General features: G+C 37.8%; 1 protein-coding gene across 1 annotated transcript in view; it reads left to right on the plus strand.

Moving 5' to 3' along the window:
- Positions 1 to 19779, plus strand: part of ZNF280C (zinc finger protein 280C) — a 67785-nt gene extending 48006 nt beyond the window's left edge. Inside the window, exons 14-20 of the mRNA XM_046674073.1 lie at positions 6773 to 6904; positions 10631 to 10941; positions 11415 to 11555; positions 16157 to 16219; positions 17706 to 17824; positions 17974 to 18010; positions 18133 to 19779. Coding sequence (XP_046530029.1) covers positions 6773 to 6904; positions 10631 to 10941; positions 11415 to 11555; positions 16157 to 16219; positions 17706 to 17824; positions 17974 to 18010; positions 18133 to 18148 — 819 coding nt within the window. The 3' untranslated portion in view covers positions 18149 to 19779. The remainder of the gene's footprint in view (positions 1 to 6772; positions 6905 to 10630; positions 10942 to 11414; positions 11556 to 16156; positions 16220 to 17705; positions 17825 to 17973; positions 18011 to 18132) is intronic.
- Positions 19780 to 21394: the final 1615 nt, after the last annotated feature.

Raw genomic sequence — 21394 nt, forward strand, 5'->3', positions numbered from 1 at the left:
TTATCTTTCTCTCGCTGGCTTATTTCACTTAACATAATTCTCTCAAGCTCCATCCATGTTATTGCAAATGGAATGATTTTGTTCTGTTTTGCAGCTGAGTAGTATTCCATTGTATATATGTACCACATCTTCTTTATCCATTCGTCTGTTGATGGGCACTTAGGTTGCTTCCACGTCTTGGCTATTGTAAACAGTGCTGCAATAAACATTGGGGTGCACAGGACTTTTGGGATTGCTGACTTCAAGCTCTTTGGATAAATACCCAGTAGTGGGATGGCTGGATCGTATGGTAGTTCTATTTTTAGTTTTTTGAGGAATCTCCATACTGTTTTCCATAGTGGCTGCACCAGTTTGCATTCCCACCAGCAGTGTATGAGGGTTCCTTTTTCTCTGCAACCTCTCCAACATTCGTTGCTATTAGTTTTAGATATTTTTGTCATTCTAACGGGTGTAAGGTGATATCTTAGTGTAGTTTTGATTTGCATTTCCCTGATGATCAGCGATGATGGGCATCTTTTCATGTGCCTATTGGCCATCAGTATATCTTCTTTGGAGAAATGTCTGTTCATGTCTCCAGCCCATTTTTTGATTGGGTTGTTTGATGTTTTGTGGTTGAGTTGCGAGAGTTCTTTATATATTAAGGATATTAAGCCTTTGTCAGATATATGACTTGCAAATATTTTTTCCCAGTTAGTGGGTTGTTTTTTTGTTTCAATCCTGTTTTTATTTGCCTTGAAGAAGCTCTTTAATCTGATGAGGTCCCATTTGTTTATTCTTTCTATTGTTTCCCTTCTCTGAGAAGGCACGGTGTCCGAAAAGATCCTTTTAATACTGATGTCAAAGAGTGTACTGCCTACGTTTTCTTCCAGAAGCCTTATGGTTTCAGGTCTCACCTTTAGGTCTTTAATCCATTTTGAGTTTATTTTGGTGAATGGTGAAAAAGAATGGTCAATTTTCATTCTTTTACATGTGGTTTTCCAGTTTTCCCAGCACCATTTGTTGAAAAAGACATTCTTTTCTCCATTGTATGCCCTCAGCTCCTTTGTCAAAGATAAGCTGTCCATAGATGTGTGGCTTTATTTCTGGGCTTTCAATTCTGTTGCATTGATCTGTGCACCTGTTTTTGTACCAGTACCATGCTGTTTTGATTACTGTAGCTTTGTAGTATGTTTTGGAGTCAGGGATTGTGATGCCTCCCGTTTTGTTCTTTTTTCTCAGGATTGCTTTAGAAATTCGGGGTCTTTTGTTGCCCCATATGAATTTTAGGGTTCTTTGTTCTAATTCTGTAAAGAATGTCATTGGGATTCTGATTGGGATGGCGTTGAATCTGTAGATTGCTTTAGGTGGAGTGGACATTTTAGCTATGTTTATTCTTCCAATCCATGTACATGGAATGTCTTTCCATCTCCTTATGTCGTCATCCAATTCTCTCAGAAAGGCCTTGTAATTTTCATTATATAAGTCCTTCACTTCCTTAGTTAAATTTACCCCAAGGTATTTTATTCTTTTTGTTGCGATTGTGAATGGTATTGTATTCTTGAGTTCTTTTTCTGTTGGTTCATTACTGGAGTATAGAAATGCTACTGATTTATGCAAATTGATTTTATACCCTGCAACTTTGCTGTAGTTGTTGATTGCTTCTAACAGTTTTCCAATGGATTCTTTGGGGTTTTCTATATATAAGATCATGTCGTCTGCAAACAGCGAGAGTTTCACTTCTTCCCTCCCTATTTGGATTCCTTTTATTCCTTTTTCTTGCCTGATTGCTCTGGCCAGGACCTCCAGTACTATGTTAAATAAGAGTGGTGATAGAGGGCATCCTTGTCTCGTTCCTGTTTTCAGGGGGATGGGGTTCAGTTTTTGCCCACTGAGTATGATGTTGGCTATGGGTTTGTCGTATATGGCCTTTATTATGTTGAGGTAGTTTCCTTCTATGCCCATTTTGTTCAGAGTTTTTATCATAAATGGCTGTTGGATCTTGTCAAATGCCTTCTCTGCATCTATTGAGATGATCATGTGGTTTTTATTCCTCAGTTTGTTGATGTGGTGTATCACGTTGATTGATTTGCAGATGTTGAACCATCCCTGTGTCCCTGGTATGAATCCCACCTGATCCTGATGTATGATTCTTTTGATGAATTGCTGAATTCTGGTTGCCAAAATTTTGTTTAGAATTTTTGCATCCATGTTCATCAGTGATATTGGCCTGCAGTTCTCTTTTTTCGTGGTGTCCTTGTCAGGTTTTGGGATCAGCGTGATGTTGGCCTCATAGAATGTGTTAGGAAGTGTTCCATCTTCCCTAATTTTTTGGAATCGCTTGAAAAGGATGGGTATTAAAGCCTCTCTGAAAGTTTGGTAGAATTCCCCAGGAAAGCCATCTGGTCCTGGGGTTTTATTCTTTGGGATGTTTTTGATTGCTGTTTCAATCTCTTTCCTTGTGATTGGTCTGTTCAAATTGTCTGCCTCTTCTTGAGTGAGCTTTGGGAGATTGTAGGAGTCCAAGAATTTATCCATTTCCTCTAGGTTATCCATTCTGTTGGCATATAGCTTTTTGTAGTATTCTCTTGTAATCTGTTGTATTTCTGCAGAGTCTGTTGTTATTTCTCCTCGCTCATTTCTGATTTTGTTTATTTTGAGCTTTCTCCCTTTTTTTCTTTGTAAGTCTGGCTAGTGGTTTGTCAATTTTATTTATCTTCTCAAAAAACCAGCTCTTTGTCTCATTGATCCTTTCTACTGCCTTTTTCGTTTCAATAGTATTTATTTCTGCTCTGATTTTTATTATTTCTCTCCTTCTGCTGACTTTGGGCTTCATTTGTTCTTTTTTCTCTGGTTCAGTTAGCTGTGCTTTAAGGTTGCTTATTTGGGGTTTTTCTTGTTTGTTAAGATGTGCCTGTATTGCGATGAATTTTCCTCTTAATACAGCTTTTGCTGTATCCCATATGAGTTGGTTTGGCATGCTATCATTTTCATTTGTTTCCAGGTATTTTTTTATTTCTTCTTTAATTTCTTCAGTGATCCATTGCTTGTTCAGTAGTGTGTTGTTTAGTCTCCACATCTTTGTGCCTTTCTCAACTTTTTTCTTTTAATTAATTTCTAGCCTTATAGCACTATGATCTGAGAAGATGCTTGTTAATATTTCAATTTTTTTAAATTTGTAGTGGCTTGCCTTGTTTCCCAGCATATGGTCTATCCTAGAGAATGTTCCATGTGCACTTGAGAAGAATGTGTATTCAGCTCCTTCAGGGTGGAGTGATCTATATATGTCTATTAAGTCCAATTGTTTTAGTTTTTCATTCAGCTCCACTATTTCCTTGTTGATTTTCTGTCTGGATGATCTGTCCATTGATGTGAGTGGGGTGTTGGGGTCCCCTACTATTATTGTGTTGTTTTTAACATCTTTCTTTAGGTCTGTTAATAGTTGCTTTATGAATCTTGGTGCTCCTGTGTTGGGTGCATAGACATTTATAAGCGTTATTTCTTCTTGATGAAGTGTCCCTTTGATCATTATATATTGTCCCTCTGTGTCTCTCTTTACCTGTCTTATTTTGAAATCCACTTGGTCTGATATGAGAATTGCAACACCTGCCTTTTTTTCCTTGCTATTTGCTTGAAGTATTGTCCTCCACCCCTTCACCCTGAGTCTGTGTTTGTCCTTGGGGCTGAGGTGTGTTTCCTGGAGGCAACAAATTGTTGGATCTTGTTCTTTAATCCATTTTGCCACTCTGTGTCTTTTTATTGGAGCGTTCAATCCGTTCACATTGAGAGTGATTATAGATGCATGTGGACTTAATGCTGTCAATCTGTCGCTCATTATCTTGTTTTCCTGTGTTTCTTTTCCTGTGTGCTTTAGACTATCCATTTAATACTGCAATTTCTTATGCTGGGTTTCTTAGATTTTTCCTTATCTATGATTTGTGACTCTGTTCTGTACTTTATTTTAGTGTCTACCTTGAAGTTTGTATTTAGAATCTCGTGTATAATATAGTCTATTCTCTGGTGGTCTCTTACTTACTCGACCAATACTGATTTAGACCCTTTGCTCTTCCCCTCCTAAATAATTATTTTCATTTTTTATTCCAACTCGTCTTATTAATTTGTAGTTAGAGTGCTAAGATCGTCCTTGTTTTGGTAGTTTCCTTATTTTTACCCTAATGCTATAGTTGAGTATTTGCTATCCTGTTCTGGTTCTATCCAGCGGTCTCCCTAGTCTGTGGCTTGTGTCCCCTTTCTCCCTTTTTTCTTTTTTCAAGTATGAGAGCCTTCTTGAGGATTTCTTATAATGGAGGGCTTTTAGTTACAAATTCCCTTAACTTTTGTTTGTCTGGAAAAGATTTAATTTCTCCCTCATATCTGAAGGAAATTCTTGCTGGATAGAGTATTCTTGGCTGAAGGTTTTTATCCTTTAAAGCTTTGAATATATCACTCCATTCTCTCCTAGCTTGTAGGGTTTCTGTAGAGAAACCCGCTGACAGTCTGATAGGGGCTCCTTTATAGGTTATTCTCTTTTTTTTTCTTACTTCCCTGAGTATTCTTTCCTTATCATTCCTATTTGCCAACTTTACTATTATGGGCCTTGCGGTGGGTCTTTTTACATTGACAAATCTAGGAGATCTAAAACCCTCCTCTGCACACATTTCTCCGTTGATCCCTAGATTTGGGAAGTTCTCTTCAATAATTTCGTTAAGCACACTTTCTGCTCCATTTTCCTTTTCCATATTCTCGGGAATTCCTGTGATCCTTATGTTCTTACTCCTCATTGAATCCATTATCTCTCGGAGATTTTCCTCATTTTTTTTAATTCTTAGGGCTCTTTCTTCCTCTGTCTGGCGCCATTCAGCCTGTCTGTCCTCGATTATGCTGATTTGCTCCTCTATATTGTCTACACGGGCATTCAGGGAATCCATATTCTGTTTTATCTGGTCCATTGTGTTTTTCATCTCAAGTAATTCTGTTTGATTCTTCTTTATGATTTCAATCTCTTTTGTGAAGTAACTCCAGAACTCGGCTTGTTTCTCTATCTTTCTCTCTACCTCATTGAGTTTTTTGATTATAGCTGCTCTGAATTCATTATCACTTAGTTTACCTAATTCCAAGTCCTCAGGACTTAATTCTGTGTTTTTATTGTTTTCCTTCTGGTCTGGGGCTTTTATAAATTGCTGGATGGTAGAGGAGCGGTTTTTTCTCATGGTGGTAGAATTCAGTTGCAGTTACAGCCTGTCGCCACTAGATGGGGGTCGAGAGCGGCGTGTTAGCTCTCCGCCTTCGGGGCAAGATGGCTGCGCCCACTGGCTTTGTTAGGGGGGAGGGGCTGTTACTCACACGCGCACCGGTCTGGGTTCAGATCAGTTCTGTTCTCTGGTCTCCCAAGGCCCTTGATTTATAGGGTCCCCGCGGACGAAAGCTTGCCCCCCACCCCCCCCGTCAGCTTCCCCCACCCCATCAGCGGGTCTCCACTGAATCAGCGAATCAGCGGCAGGAGTCCCCGATGATCCTCCGTTCGCGCGGCCCCTCCCCCGCTCCTTCCCGACCCGCGCCGCAGCCATCGCAGACTCTAGGGGAGGGAGTGATGTCCTCTCCTACCGTTCCAGCGCCTCGGAAGGTATAAAGCTAGGTTTATGATCTCCGCCTTCTTGGTATTCTAGGTCTCTAACAAGCTGGCATTATGTTTATTCTCTGAAATTCAGTTCTTCCAATCTTTTGTTGTATTTTGGAGGGGAGAGAATCCCGGGTCAGCTCACCCCGCCATTTTGCTGCACCCACCGGACTGATTATTTGTCTTTTAAATGGAAATAGTGATGGGCCTGTAGAGATCCAGCTTTAGGGAAAATATTCTTTTGTATTTCTGTGTTCTAAATTTACATATGAATATAAAATATATTTTTTAAGTTAATAAGAGCATATACATAAATATTGCAATTGATACTATATAGTAGAAAGAACACTGAGTAGCTATGAGCAAATGACTTAGATTTCTCTTGGGTCCTATTTACCATTAGTAAAATAACAGGACTGGGTTTGAGAAGGAACACAGTCAAACAGTAGATTGGGATGAGTTGTTCTGATTGATGCTTCTATACCCATGCTCTCCAATATCACAACCGCTAGCCACATGTGTCAGTTTAAATTTAAATTAATTAAAATTAAATAAAATTTGAAAATCAGTTCCACTGTTGCACTTACCACATTCCAAGTGCCCAATAACCAAATTTGGCTAGTGGATACCGTATTGGACAGTAAGCTATAGAACATTATCATTCCGTAGAAAGTTCTGTTGGACAGCACTGATTTATACAACCATTTCTATAACATAGCTTTTTGGGGAGTGTCTGGTTAAATTTGTTTGGTTTTAGAAATTTCAGTTCATTTTGCCAACTTGTGAAACAAATGGAAATAAGAAAAATCAAAAAGAATTTGCTCTTTTCAAGGATAAAAATATAGCATAGCTCATTTTTACGGTATCATATGTTTGAATAGTTTATACTTCAAATTTATAATTAAAAAAGCTTTCACACTACAAATGGTATAGGACTTGTCCCATTGGAACCTAATTGACATAATTTTTATGTTGATTGCTTATATGGTAACAAATACTTTTGAAACCCAAATATTAATGCAAGAAGCGCTTTTAAAAAATGAAATAGTTTGATATTATTTGTGACGGGATATGGCAAAATACTAGTTTTGAGATTATTTAGCTATTAGAATTGAGTAATTTTAAGTCTCAGGATTCATGAGGGTAGAAATTATTATTTCTAACATTTGTTGTAAACAGAAAAAAGGAGTTCATCGTTGTACAAAATGCAGACTACAATTTTTGACCTGCAAGGAGAAAATGGATCACAAGACCCAGCATCGGACCTTTATAAAGCCTAAAGAGCTTGAAGGATTGCCTCCTGGTACAAAAGTGAGTTTTAAAATGTGCTGTATTTTAACATTTTGTATGATAGTAGAAATAGACTCCTGCCTGGTTTTATCTACTGAGTATAGTATCAAAAATGACTTCTGATTGTCATTAAGACTTTAATTTTAGGTTTTATCATTCTTATGCTTAGAATGAGAAACTTATATCCATTGTTTCTGAAGTTGATTGACGTGTGCTATATTGGAGCATTTTCCTTTGTAGTGAGTACAACTAGATTAACCGTAGACTGAGTCAACAGGTTGTGTCAATATTCTATAGGCTGTTTTCGAGCTATTCCAGTTGGCAGCATATGTGTCTGCTTCAGCTGCTAGACTGTAAGGTCAGGAATCATGTTTAATTTATCTTTGTGCCCCTGGAATCTATCATAGTGCCTTGAATGCCATAGTTTGTTGAAATTGATATTGCTGAGTCTACTCTCAGAGAAGCAAGTTCTACTCCTGAATGGCGTTGCTGCTTTAAGTGAGCAAACACATATCTGACTACAAATTTCCTTTTCCCTGTTGGCCTTATGTACATCTCGTTTTCTCTGACTTCTTTATGTAAAGTCAGCTCTTGACTGTTTGCTCCAGTGGAGGGATACATAATCCAAAGTGAAATAATTCCCATTTATATTTGGCTTTGAGTACTTATCTTTGAATGTGAGTATGTCTGCTGTTTGAATTAACTCAAATAACGTAAAGCAATGCTCTGAAGGTCTAGAGCGAGAGAAGCTGTCCAGTGTCCTTCCCTATTATCCCTTTCCTGGAATCCACTCATTCCATGCTGGGACTAGACGTGCAGAATACCATTGTAAACAGTGCAGTCCTTTCCATATCTTCTCTTAATAATGATAGTAATAATTAGTATGTTATATTAGAATATTATAGTAATAATTCTAAATGTCTTGTAGCACTCTAGAATTAAGCTTTTGGTGTGCTTTTCCATGCACTCTATTATTTAATCCATGTAGCAATTCAATGAGGTGGACAAGGCAGGGATTATTCCCATATTACAGATGAGGCTTAGAGAGGTTAAGTTACTTACTTAAGGTCACGTGGCTAGGAAGAGGTAGTACTGAGATTTTCCCTGGGTCTTTTAACTCCTGGTTCAGTGTTTTTGTATGATACCAAACCACGTGTATTTCATAGGGCTTCCTTATTGGCTGCTCCTCAAGTACACAGGAGTAGTATAGTCAAATGATTGAAGAGAATGTTAATAGGCGACTGTGTTTTCCATTATTAACCAATGGGATAATTGAACATTTCCGTTGTATGAATCCTAGATGACAAATTTTATGTTAGCTCCCTTTAAGGAAATTCTGAATATTGTTAAACTCTCCATGCTGTGTGATGAATTGATGTAATCTCCACAATAGCCTTTGGAGCCATAAATCCTGCCCCATGAGCCCCCAGGGAGAGCAGGTCACATTTACTGGAGACCTGTTTTATGGTTACCAAAAAGTAATGCAGGCCTTTCCAGAGTTATTATTTCGGGCTTTGAGATTTAAATTTTGACCTCTATATTTGTGACAGCTATTTAGTTATGTCAGAGCATGGAACAGCCATGGGATGTGCTCTTTTGATTTTATATAATTCGCACTAACTTCTAACCATTAATGTCTGTGTTAACATATAAATGCTATCAATACAAAACTGTAATATTACAACAGTAAATAAATATCCAGGTAAATTCATTTGTTTGGTATGACCATTTAGAATAAATGGGAGACTTAACTGATTGCAGTTTATACTTGCCATTTTCAAAATAATGGTGTCTAACTTTTTGTATTGCAGTGATTTTTTTTGTAACAGCTTTATTGAGATATGTCATGCACCATACAATTCACCCATTTAAAGTATACAGTTCAATGATTTTTAGCAGATTCAGAGAGTTGTGCAAATATCGTTATAATCCATTTTAGAACATTTTCATTCACCACCAAAAGAAACCTCATACCCATTAGCAGTCAGTCCCTATTTCCCCTCCACCAGCCCCAAGCAAACTTGAGTAATCTACTTTCTGTACCTATAAACAGGACTTTTCCTATTCTGGACATTTCACATAGATAGAATCATAGAATATGTGGTCTTTTATGACTGGTTTCTTTCACATAGCATAATGTTTCTGAGATTCATCCATATTGCACCTTGTATCAGTACTTCTTTTTTATGGCTGTAATTTATTCTATTGTATGAGTATACCATATTTTATTTGTCCATTCATCAGTTGGTGGATATTTCGGTTGTTTCCACCTTTGGCTATTATAAACAATGCTTCTATGAAAATTCACATATAAGTTTAGTTTTGTTTTGTTTTTGAGGAAGATCAGCCCTGAGCTAACTGCTGCCAATCCACCTCTTTTTGCTGAGGAAGACTGGCCCTGAGCTAACATCCATGCCCATCTTCCTCTACTTTATATGTGGGACGCCTACCACAGCATGGCGTGCCAAGCGGTGCCGTGTCTGCACCAGGATCTGAACCGGTGAACCCCAGGGCACCGAAGCAGAACGTACAAACTTAACCACTGCACCACCGGGCTTGCCCCCACATATAAGTTTTTGTGTGGACATAGTTTTTCATTTCTCTTGGGTGGAACTGCTAGGCATAGAACACCTAGCAGTGGAATTGCTGGGTTATATGATGCCTCTTATGTTTAACATTTTGAGGAAATGCCAAACCATTTTCCAAAGCTACTACACCATTGTACATTCCCACCAGCAATGTCTGAGGATTGCAGTTTCTCCATATCCTGTCAACACTTGTTATTATCTGTCTTTTTTGTTATATCCATTCTAGTTGGTCTGAAGTGATATCTCATTGGAGTTTTGATTTGCAGTTTCCTTGACAATTATTAATGTTGAGCACCTTTGATGTGCTTATTGGCCATTTGTGTATCTTCTTCGAAGAAATGCCTATTCAGATTATTTGCTCACTTTTAAATTGGGTTATTTGTCTTTTTATTGAGTTGTAAGAGTTCTTTATGTATTCTGTATACAAGTCCCTTATTAGAGATACGATTTGCAAATATTTTCTCTCATTCTGTGGGTTGCCTTTTCACTTTCTTAATGGTGTCCTTTGAAGCACAAAAGTTTTAAATTTTTCTGAAGTCCACTTTATCTGTTTTCTCTTTGGCTTTTTGTGGTTTTGGTGTCATGTTTAAGAAATCAGTGCCTGGGCCGGCCCAGTGGCACAGCGATTAAGTGTGCACTTTCTGTTTCGGCGGCCCAGGGTTCACAGGTCCGGATCCCGGGTGCGGACAGGGCACTGCTTGGCAGGCCATGCTGTGGTAGGCGTCCCATGTATAAAGTAGAGGAAGATGGGCATGGATGTTAGCTCAGGGCCAGTCTTCCTCAGCAAAAAGAGGAGGATTGGCAGCAGTGAGCTCAGGGCTAATCTTCCTCAAAAAAAAAAAAAACAGAAATCATTGCCTAACCTAAGATTTACTTCTATGTTTTTTCCAAAGACTTTTAGCTCTTACAGTTTGGTCTTTTGATACATTTTGAGTTGATTTTTGTATCTAGTATGAGGTAGGGTTCCAAAGTCATTCTGCTGCATGTAGATAACCAGTTGTCCCAGCACCATTTGTTGATAAGACTATTGTTTCCCTCACTGAATTGTTTTGGCACCCTTGTCAAAAACCAATAGACCCAGTGAGGGCTTGCAATGATCTTTTTAATATTAATGTGATGATTAATTTTCTAAAAATGTATATTGTCTTCATTTTTATAGGTTACTATTCGAGCTTCAATTGGACCTCTTCATTCAAGACCATCAACTACATCTTCCAGTAGTACTCCAAGCACTTCTTCTCTTCAGGTCTCACCTCCAAAGTCGAAAAGTACAACTGCTAAGAATCCCACAAAATCTAATGCAAGTAAATCTAAGACAAGTAAGCCTCATGCAACTGCATCCACTGCAAGTAAACCTATTGTACGTAAGCAGCGCAGACGTACATCTAAACGCAAAGCAAAAACCGCTTACAAGCAAAAGAAACAGCGCAACAGAAAGAATAAAATCAGCATAGCTTTGAAGAACTTAAGGTAATGTCTTTTATTCCTGATATACAGTACTAATTTAATATTGAATATTGAAGGCTTACTGTAATATAGTTTACCAAATCACAGAACTTCCTTGCTCATTTCCATGATAATCACTTATCAGGCATAAAGATCAAGTAGATAATAAAAAGGTACTTTTTACAACTGCTGAGCAGAGCTTGAATTACTGATTTATTGTATAAATGTCACCTTTTACATTGATCTTACATTTTGTGCTTATATCTTGTGATAATTGAATTGGTTAATATGATCCTTTTTATTCCAGGAAAACATTAACTAGTGCTCGATTTTTTACACTTATTCTAGCTTGTTATTTCAAAGCAAACTTTCAAATTATAAATCTCTAAAGATGTTACTTTAAACAGCTTGGCTTCAATTAATAAAACGTTAATAAGGCTTTACCTTATTATTTTTGTTTTATAATATATTTTTATCATTTTTTCTGTCTCCATAAGGTGTCGTCGGGGAGTTCACAAGTGCATTGAGTGTCATTCCAAAATAAAAGATTTCGCAAGCCACTTTTCAATATATATTCACTGTAATGTTTGCAAATACAACACTAACTGTAACAAAGCCTTTATAAATCATATGGTGAGGTGAGTTAAAGATGTTACACTGCCAATCAAAAGTGCCATTCAAGATGTTGGTTTTTTGAAAACAAATTTGTCTTATTAGAAGCCAGTTTGTCACATCAAGGAGCTAAAAGGATCTAGCAGTAGGGAACTTCTAGAGTCTTACCCAGTACTATTTTCCAGCAAAAGAACTCATGAAATTAGTGGGACAAAAAATTTTAAGAACAGTGAGACTAATGATATTAGAATAGGTTTGTTAGGGAAATTTGTTTTTCTAAGTCTTTCAAAAAGTGGCTACCATTTGGGGGCCAGCCCAGTGGCATAGCAGTTAAGTTCACGTGCTCCGCTTGAGTGGCCTGGGGTTCGCAGGTGCCAATCCTGGGTTCAGACCTAGCACTGCTCATCAAGCCATGCTGTTGCGGCATCCCACATAAAATAGAGAAAGATTGACACAGATGTTAGCTCAGGGCCAATCTTCCTCACACACACACAAAAGTGGTTATTTTCAAACAAAATTGTAAATGTTTTCAAAATATTTATCCGATAAATACATGTAACCATATGAGTGTTATCCTCTTCAAATCAGTCACTTTGAGACTCCAGGTTTGTCAAAGATGCTAAGAACATGATTGGCGCTCAAGTGTGCCTGCGCTCTCACTCTCTCTTTCTCTCTCTTGCCTTCGATCCTCCCTCTCTCTCTTCTGTCTGTCTGTGCATTCATCTTCCAAGCCATCCATCTTTGCATTTGTTCCTTGAAATGTGAAATGAAAGACTATAGGGATATTCCACTCATGATGGTACTGTTGGAATTTCTTTTCATACATCAATTCAGTTTACATTATTTGAACCTACCAGGTACTCTATGCTAGAGAAAATCTTCAGAGCCCACGTTACTTTCATTTGGACCTCATTATAGGAGCTTACTTTCTTCCTTCAGGATGGAATTTTTTAAATAGACAAAAATTGTTCAGACATCAATATGCTAAGTTGATTATTCAAATTAAGATATTTCCATTTATTTTCAGTCAGAAATAAGGTGTAACTAATAAAAGTGGTTTTCTTGCAGATCCTAACAAGACTCCTATGTTACTTTTTGGTCACAATCAACTACAAGTTTCAAAGATTTGCCCACTTTTTTGAGGGCTTCAGCACTTGTCTCACAGAGGTTTTTTTTCCCCCTGATGATCAGCCTGAGCTCATGGTACCTTGACTTCTTTAATGCCAGCATTCACATCCACCTCTGACATGTTGTACCCCCTTCCTTACCACCATGCCATTCCACCTCTTCATATACAATATTCATTCACTTTGAATTCTCATTACCCTAGACTTTCAGAGTCTTCACCTCTCTTTCCGGTCCAGCAGCAACAATCCAACTTTATAGTCAATCTCACTCTCAAGCTCATCTGTTTTGAATGTTCCTTTGTTCTTGTTCTAGAATCCTTGACATCTTCAGTCATGCTTAACCTTTCTATCCTTGAATCGCTTATCTTTTTTGATCTTTTTCTGTGCTTAGTTCTAGATTACCGAACTGTGCTTGATTCAATCAACTCTGAATTCATGACCTTTAACTCTAATTTGGTCCTGAGTTTTAAAAAATACCTCTTTGTTTTTATCTACAACATCTGTTTAAATCCTCTTCCGTACCCTCAAGATTTCATTCTAGTCTCTCAGTTGTTAACCTTGCCTACTAATTACTCAGAGGTCAGCCTTTTCATTTTTTCCAAGGTTAACTTTTTTCTACTTCAAGTATTTTTTCCCTTTATCTAGACATTAATCTCAGAAAAAGACGTGTCCCACTTTTTCACAGTTTGTGCTGTCCCTCTGCTCCATTTCCTCCAAAACCCTATTCAGTTCTTTTACACCTTCCTTTCATCTCTTCTCTCAACCACATTCCTTCTGCCTGCAAATATTTTTAGATATTTTTTCTTAGGATGTGGGAGGTTTGCCTTTACTTTGCGTATTTTCTTGTCTTCCTTTTATGTCAACATTTGTAAAGGAGTATTCTTTACTATCTTATTTGTCATTTGTTTACCCTTTGTAATTTGAGTATCACCCCCACTTACCAGTTAGAGCTGCCCCTTTAAAGGTTATCAGTCCTGTCCTAATCACTAAATGTACTCACTATTTTTCATTCCTACTCCTCTGTGACTTCTTTAGAGTATTTGATAATTTTGATCACTCACTTTTGAAACTCTTCTCCTCAACTTCTCTTAAACTCTTATCACCGTTTGTTCTTCCTTTTTGACTACTTCTCTGTTTCATTACCTTTTCTTTCTTCAACCTTTCTTGCCTCTTTACATTCCCTTTCCTGGTACCTTAACCACTCTCAGGATTTTATCTTTTACCTCTTAACTGTAAATCCTCTAATTTCAGTGCTGAGTTTTCCAGAGATCCAACTCTTCATCTCAAACTATTTGATAGATATTTTCCCCTTTGACTCACTGGCATCTATAAAGAACACAAATAAGTTAAACATTGTTGTCCGTCTAGAATCCAAATTACTATCACCCTGATACCCTTTAAGCTCAGTCTGTCTCAAGGTGTCGTTTGCATAAACGTGGAGCATCAGAGAGAAATAACACACTTTAAGTTTCTGAAGCCTGTGGAGTTCTCTTGATCTGCTGCCATTCATCATGGCTTCCTGAGAGTTTGCCTTCTGCAGTTTTCCACTCTGCTTCCTAACTACCGCTGTGGTTCTGCCTCTGTACTTTGGTCGCTCTAAACCAGGCCCCAACCCACCTTTCTCTCAGTATAACGCCGGGAAGAATGCTAGTCTCTTATTCTGTGCCAAACACATGGCTCCCCACCATGGGGCTTTAATTCTGCCCCTAATTTATAGGAGATTAAACTGGAGAATATCTTTGGTATTTCTTAAACCCATGGGTCATTCTAGCCTCCCATGTCCCATTTTCCATAGGCCCTTCAACTGTCTTGTAGGATCTCCAGTCCCATTCTATCCCAAAATATTGCCAATGGGCCCCAGGCTTCTTTCATAACGTTTTCCTAATTTCCAGTGAGCCCCAACCCTGCTCCACATCGTCATCACACACGCTGAGCGCTTACTCGCTGTTAGCCTCATATAGAACTGAAAAGCTTCCAGTTCTACTCTTCTAAGGGTTTTGTGGGTCTCTTTGCATTTCCTCTATTTTAGTGGGTCCTTGCTTCCATTGTTGCCTCAGGTACCTCCCCCTGAATGGTACACCCTCACTCTGACCCAGTGTAGACTTTTGTCATGAGTTTGAGCTCTATATGTCCAGAAGCTTCATTTTCTCAGATGTTGAGTACCTTTACTCCCAGCTCATACCAACTCTGTGCCAGAAGTCAGGTCCCCCAAAGTACTTAATCTTCCTCAGTGTATAGTTTGTCCCATATTCAATATCTAAAGTGGCTTTTCCTTATTCTTTGTTATTCCTTGGAATGCTCCTCTCCTTCCCTCTCAGTTTACCGTCTTCTATGAAGGACCTGATCACCACAGACACTCATAGGAATCATTCCTGTCTTTGAATTCAGTACCATTCAGCCATTCTGCTTCATATTGTATGTCTGTCTTATCTACTTGAGAGAGCAGTTCTTTGAATTCACCATGCAACCTAGTCTGAGGGTATTCCCTTGGGATTATAGTTAGCCAGAATCTTTCTTTTTCTGTGCATACATGGTATACTCGTGATAGATACCTTGTGTCTAAGGGTAACCGTTGACTTGGTGTGTTGGCTGGTTTGCATCTGTCGGTGCAAGCGAGGGCTAGTGCTTCTCAAACTTTAGATTGCGTAAGAGTCACCTGAAAGGCTTGTTGAAACAGATTTCTGGCCTCCACTGCCGGAGATTAATTCAGCAAGTCTGGAGTGGGACCTGAGACTTTACATTTCTAATAAGTTCCCAGGTGATGCAGATGCTGCTGGTCCGTGGACCACACTTTGAATAATACTGTGCTATGCTAACCGTGGCTAATCCTGCCTGACTTTCGTGTGTGGGAAAGCTTTCCTTATCACTTTAGAAGGGGATGTAAAAGTTGTCACCACTGGTTGCAAAATTTGGTTAGTAGTTTTCTGTTCTGTGCGGAGGAAGCATTGTTTTAACTCATGAGCTCTGCTTCCTTTAATTCCTTTTCCTTAAAACTCTCCTAGTAATTGCAAAAGATTCTTTAAATATTTCATTTTACTGATGGTAAGTAATGCCATTTAACCCAAGTAGCATTTACTTCAAGGACCATGCAGATTCTCTCCCCTTGCTAAGTATATTAAGATTAGAAAGTGATAAGTATTATTCACAACAATTTATATTATAGCGAAATTCATTATTAGAAAATACCTTTTAAATTGTTTTCAGCTCTTAATAGTTGAAAATATTTAATTTGATTCCCTTTGCAGTTTTGCTCTTTGAGATTTTTTAAAATAAGGGTGAGGTACAGATTATTTAAGAATATTCTCAGGGAAATATGTTGTTAGAAAATGCACAGGTAAAATGAAATGTAAGATAAAAATCTTGAATTAAACAGAGATGACTAATAGAAATTTATAATTTAGATAAGGATCTTTAAAAATAAGAAACTAAGCATGGACTTGAAATATGGTCGTAACATTAATATGACATAATAAAATCTCATTTGTCTCTTGTCTCTCCAGCTCTCATAGCAACCATCCAAGTAAACGGTTTTATATTTTTAAGAAGCATTCTGGAACTCTCAGGTAACCAGTTGATCTTTTTCCATTCTCTCTATTGAAAACTTACAGTAACTTTTTCTAACGTGGTGCTGGAGCACCTAGTTTGGAAAATGAAATGATTGCTACTGGACATAATGACGTTCTAGTCATTATATCCTTAGATCAAAGAGAAGATAGCCTACATTCTCTGGCTAAACTTTGTTTCAGTAGTGTTAGGCATTAAGATGAAAGTTTCAGGGGCCGGCCCCATGGCCAAGTGGTTAAGTTCGCGTGCTACACTTTGGCGGCCCAGAGTTTCGCCAGTTTGGATCCTGGGCGCAGACATGGCACCGCTCGTCAGGCCATGTTGAGGCGGCATCCCACATGCCACAACTAGAAGGACCCACAACTAAAAGTGTACAACTATCTACTGGGGGGGATTTGGGGAGGAAAAAAAGATGAAAGCTTCATGGATTTACATTATAAAATTTAAAAAATAAGGCTCTCCAACAATATTTCAATGTTTAAAAGATGTTTACAACACCCAGTAAAGTGACTAACACTTCTTTGTTTTTGATCAATATATAGCCTTCATAATTCTTAGGGTTTTTTTCTTTTTGAAATGAAGAAAAGTATACAACTTGTTATTTTACAGAAGGAATTGTTGATGAACATTTCTAAAGGCATTGTAAATTAACTTTGATTATACCACACTCACTTAGCTCAGAATATACTAAGTATCATTTTTTTTCACATTGTTCTGGAGGAGTGATTTTTGGGGGTGGGACGGGAAGCACATGACTTCAGTTTTATGCAGATTTTTTGGTGTGCCACTGTGACAGCTCGATGGAAATACACATCAGGCTGTTGGGACTAGAGCTGCAGGGGAGAAGTCAGTGTAAGGTACGCAGCTGCTCTCTATTCCTATACAGGTGAAATACTTAAATGTAAAGTATTTAAATTTAAAATGAACTGCAAAAGTATATTTATGCTTTGTTAATAAGCTGATAATGGCAATAATTACATTACATGATTTATTTTTAAAGGCTTCTCATTTCTTTTCTGATTTTATCATCACTTAAATAAGACGTTAGATTGTAGCCTCCACAGAGCACACCCTTTTTTGTTCACTCTTGTATCCGTAACACCTAGTAGTACAGAGGGTATAAAGAAGGTCCTCAGCAAATGCTTACTGAATGGATGAGTATTACAGCCTTACTTTGCAAGTGGCCAAAGGCCGGGGAGATCGTGCCTTGCACTAGTTATACAAGCTGCTAGTGGAGACACGACTGGGCTGTAGGTCCCTTGACTCATCTTTTAGTAACTGGTATGAGAGGGAACAGTTCATAAAACACTAAATATTAGCAAGTACCATTTCAGATATATTGGGCTTATATAACAAAATTGGGAAATGATGGTCCTGACACATAAGAAGCAAATCAAGAGTTATTACATGAAAAAATAATTCTTGAACTTGTATATGGGTTTTCATAAAAGATAACCTTTTCTTTGTGTCTTCTTTTTTTCCTAGGGGCATTACTCTGGTGTGCCTTAAATGTGATTTCCTAACTGATTCTTCTGGTTTAGATCGTATGGCTAAACACTTAAGTCAACGTAAAACTCATACTTGCCAAGTTATAATAGAGAATGGTACGTATCTCTAACTGCGTTACTTTGAATTTCTGATATTTATTCCAGTATTTCTTGATCAGCCACAATATGGGCTCTTATGTATTAAACTGATCATCTCACTCATCATATTTGCCATTTTAAATGTAAAACTCTTCTTCTAATTTCAGTTCCTGAAAGTACCTCAACTTCTGAACCCCTTTCTGAGTAAGTTAATTTTTATTCAGTGCATTTTTCTTCGATAGATTTTAGCACTTGCATTTTTTAAATGTATCGTTAATAGAAATGAAAAATATTAAAGTATTTTGTTTTTGTTTTTGTTTTTAAAGCCGCTTGTTGAAATAGATTCCCGCTCTATGGAGCTCGTGCAACCTGGTGCAAGACAAGTTGGAATTTCCTAAGTTCAAAGTTCTGAGGTGTTTTCTTACACAAAGGCAGTTTCCTAAGTTCAAAGTTCTGAAGTATTTTCTCACACGAAGGCGGTTAAACAGCCAAGTTCAGGACACTAGCTCTCATTATTCAGCTCTTTTCAGCTTCCAGACGGCACTAGACTCGTATTCCACCTTATCTTTGTGTCAGGTTAACATATCTTAACATATGCTTTCTTTCTCCAGTTGGCTCTCTCCAAAAATAACTTTTGTTGCTATGGTCTCTTCTTGCTTTGCTTAAAATAATTTGTGTTTTTCTCTGCTGTACTTGCCTTCAGAATAATGCATTCCAAACAATATGGCTGTTCATCTTTTTTGTCTGTTTTGTCTGGTTTCTTAGTTAATTTCTTATAAGTCTTACATTTTTAGGTCAGATAGCTGTCTTTCTCCTCATTCCTTGTCTGTCATTGTTCTATTTTTCATATTTTTCAGATGCAGAAGCAACACAGAAATTTCAAAAAATGTCCAGGGTACTCCTGGTCAGTGTCCCGCTTCGATGGACACAACTGATGCCTGTCCTCTCTTTCCAACGAATGTGAATTATTTGACTGTGAGACCTCCTGTAGGTTGTGGCCTTAAGAAATCAGATCTTGGGGAGAGTCCCTTCCTTCATGACTGGCCTCCCATAAGGCTGATGCTAATTTGACCAGAGATGACCTCAAGGCCCACCAAATTGAGCACAACTTCCCACTGGGGGCTTTGGTTCTCGATCTTTAGATTATGGGTCGATTATGACCAAGAAAAGCCCATCGAAATCAATGCTTCAACATTCAAGTTGAAGTTTAAGCATTTTGGCTGCTGCCCTTTAACCTTCCTCTAACATGCATGCAGTCCAACAAATATAAAAGCTGGTTGTGTAGGGAACTAAGGTTACTTTCATGTTCTTGGAAAACAAGTTCCTAAAATTACAGTTCCAAAGTTAGAATTATTTGTACTGTCATTTAAAGTTTTATCCAGTATTAACCCTAGGAGTTTTCAGCAATACTAATATTCAAATTTTTTTTAATTTTTTAAAGTTTAATTTAATTTTGTTATCTTTGTTTTCTGTTATTCTTCACCAAATTTATTGATGTCTGTTTTGTTATGGCCACTTTTATCTCTTCTCTTTAAAACTTTTGTTTTGTGTTGTTTTTTTTAAGACCTCCGAGAAATTCCTTAGAATTCTCTACAGATTTTACGTAGCTACCTATTGGAAGCTTCTTAATTTGGTAATTGTTCAGACTATTAGATGTCATTACATCCTCTATCTTGGGACTATCGTTATCTTAGTGATTGTGAGTTCAAAGACATAAAGAATTGGCAAAAAACACTTCCTACAGACCTTAAAACAAGTTTTAAAGTTACATTTCTGTATATCTAATACATATCTTCTTAGCCATTGATGTAATTCCTTTGGATAAAGATAATATATTCAAAAAATATTGGGACCAAAAAATGCACTTGTTTCTTGCCCATATATATATAGATGTATATTTTTTTTAATTTGGTGTTTGTTTATTTTGGTTACATTGAATATAGATTTGCTGAACAGTTTTGATGTTATTACTTATTTTTTTAATAAAATTTGTATTGTTAAAGTGCCTCAGGAATTATTTTAATAAATAACTTCGTATCAAAGCTGTAGATTTTATCGTATAACTGGGAGCATTGCTTCACTTCTTACATGAAAGCTGATTACTTAGCCTGCTGACTGAGAGCTTTATCTGCTGAGTGCATCTTGCAGTTTTTCCTCCGGCACAGTTAAAAGCTCACTGTTTATGCTTTACTAATTTCTTGAAATTTAAAGGCTGGCAAGAGTCCCTTTGTGATCTTAATAACCATGAAGGTGGGCAGGTTCTGAAGTTGTTTGCCTCAACAATGAGTGGTTTTTTCTGCTCAACATCAGAACTTCTTGAATTGTACTTTGAAACTGCTTTTAGTCCATCTGGGCCTCTACAGAATACCATAGACTGGGTAGCTTATAAACAATAGAAATCTGGGGCTGGCCCAGTGGTGTAGTGGTTAAGTTTGTGCACTCTGCTTTGGCGGTCCAGGGTTCGCAGGATCAGATCTCGAGTGCCGACCTAGCACCACTCGTCAAGCCACACTGTAGCTGCATCCCACAGAAAATAGAGGAAGATTGGCAACAGATTTTAGCTCAGGGCCAATCTTCCTCACAAAAAAAAAAATAGAAATCTATTTCTCACAGTTCTGAAGGCTAGGAAGTCCATGATCAAAGCACTGGCCGATTCAGTGTCTGGTAAGGACTCACTTCCTGGTTCACAGACGATCATCTTCTTGCTGAGTCTTAACATGGCAAAAGGGGTGAGAGAGTTCTCTGGTGTCTCTTTCATAAGGGCCCTAATCCCATTCATGAGGGCTCCACCTTCATGACCTAATCACCTCCCAAAGGCCCCACCTCCAGATACTATCACTTTGGGAATTTGGTTTCAATATATGAATTTTGGAGGGGACACAAATATTTAGCCTAAAGCAGAAACATATTGAAAGCCAGTTTCATTGACCACTTGTTATGTAATATACTCCTTGCAATTCATAGTCAAAAGAGTTGAATCCATTAGTTTTAATTTTCCAGACTGATTTCTGCTGTAAATGATTCGCCAAAATCTCCCAAAGTGGCTTGTTTCTTAGTAGTGGACATAGCAATATTCTAGTCTTTATTACTTTTCAAAAAATGTGGCAAAAATTTATAACATAAAAGTTGCCATTTTAACCATTTTCAAGTGAACAATTGAGCAGCATTAATTACACCAAGTTTTAAACTTTTGCCCAGAAATAGCTTCTTTGTGGTTTTAACATAGGTTCTCTTTTATATACAGACATTTTCTTTGCCTCTATCTTAGTTCACAAATATGATAAACCACATTCTTGCTATTGCAATATTTTAGGTAGGGGTCCAGCTTTGTGTTCTTCCATAGGTTCTATTTCTCACAGTATATATTAGGTTCACTTTCTTTTTTTTGCTTTTAAAGATTTTATTTTTCCTTTTTCTCCCCAAAGCCTCCCGGTATGTAGTTGTATGTTCGTAGTTGTGAGTCCTTCTAGTTGTGGCATGTGGGACGCCGCCTCAGCATGGCCTGATGAGCGGTGCCATGTCTGCGTGCAGGATGCGAACCGGTGAAACCCTGGGTCACCAAAGCAGAGCATGCAAACTTAACCACTT

Source organism: Equus quagga, chromosome 10 (assembly GCF_021613505.1).
Source record: "Equus quagga isolate Etosha38 chromosome 10, UCLA_HA_Equagga_1.0, whole genome shotgun sequence".
NCBI lineage: Eukaryota > Metazoa > Chordata > Mammalia > Perissodactyla > Equidae > Equus > Equus quagga.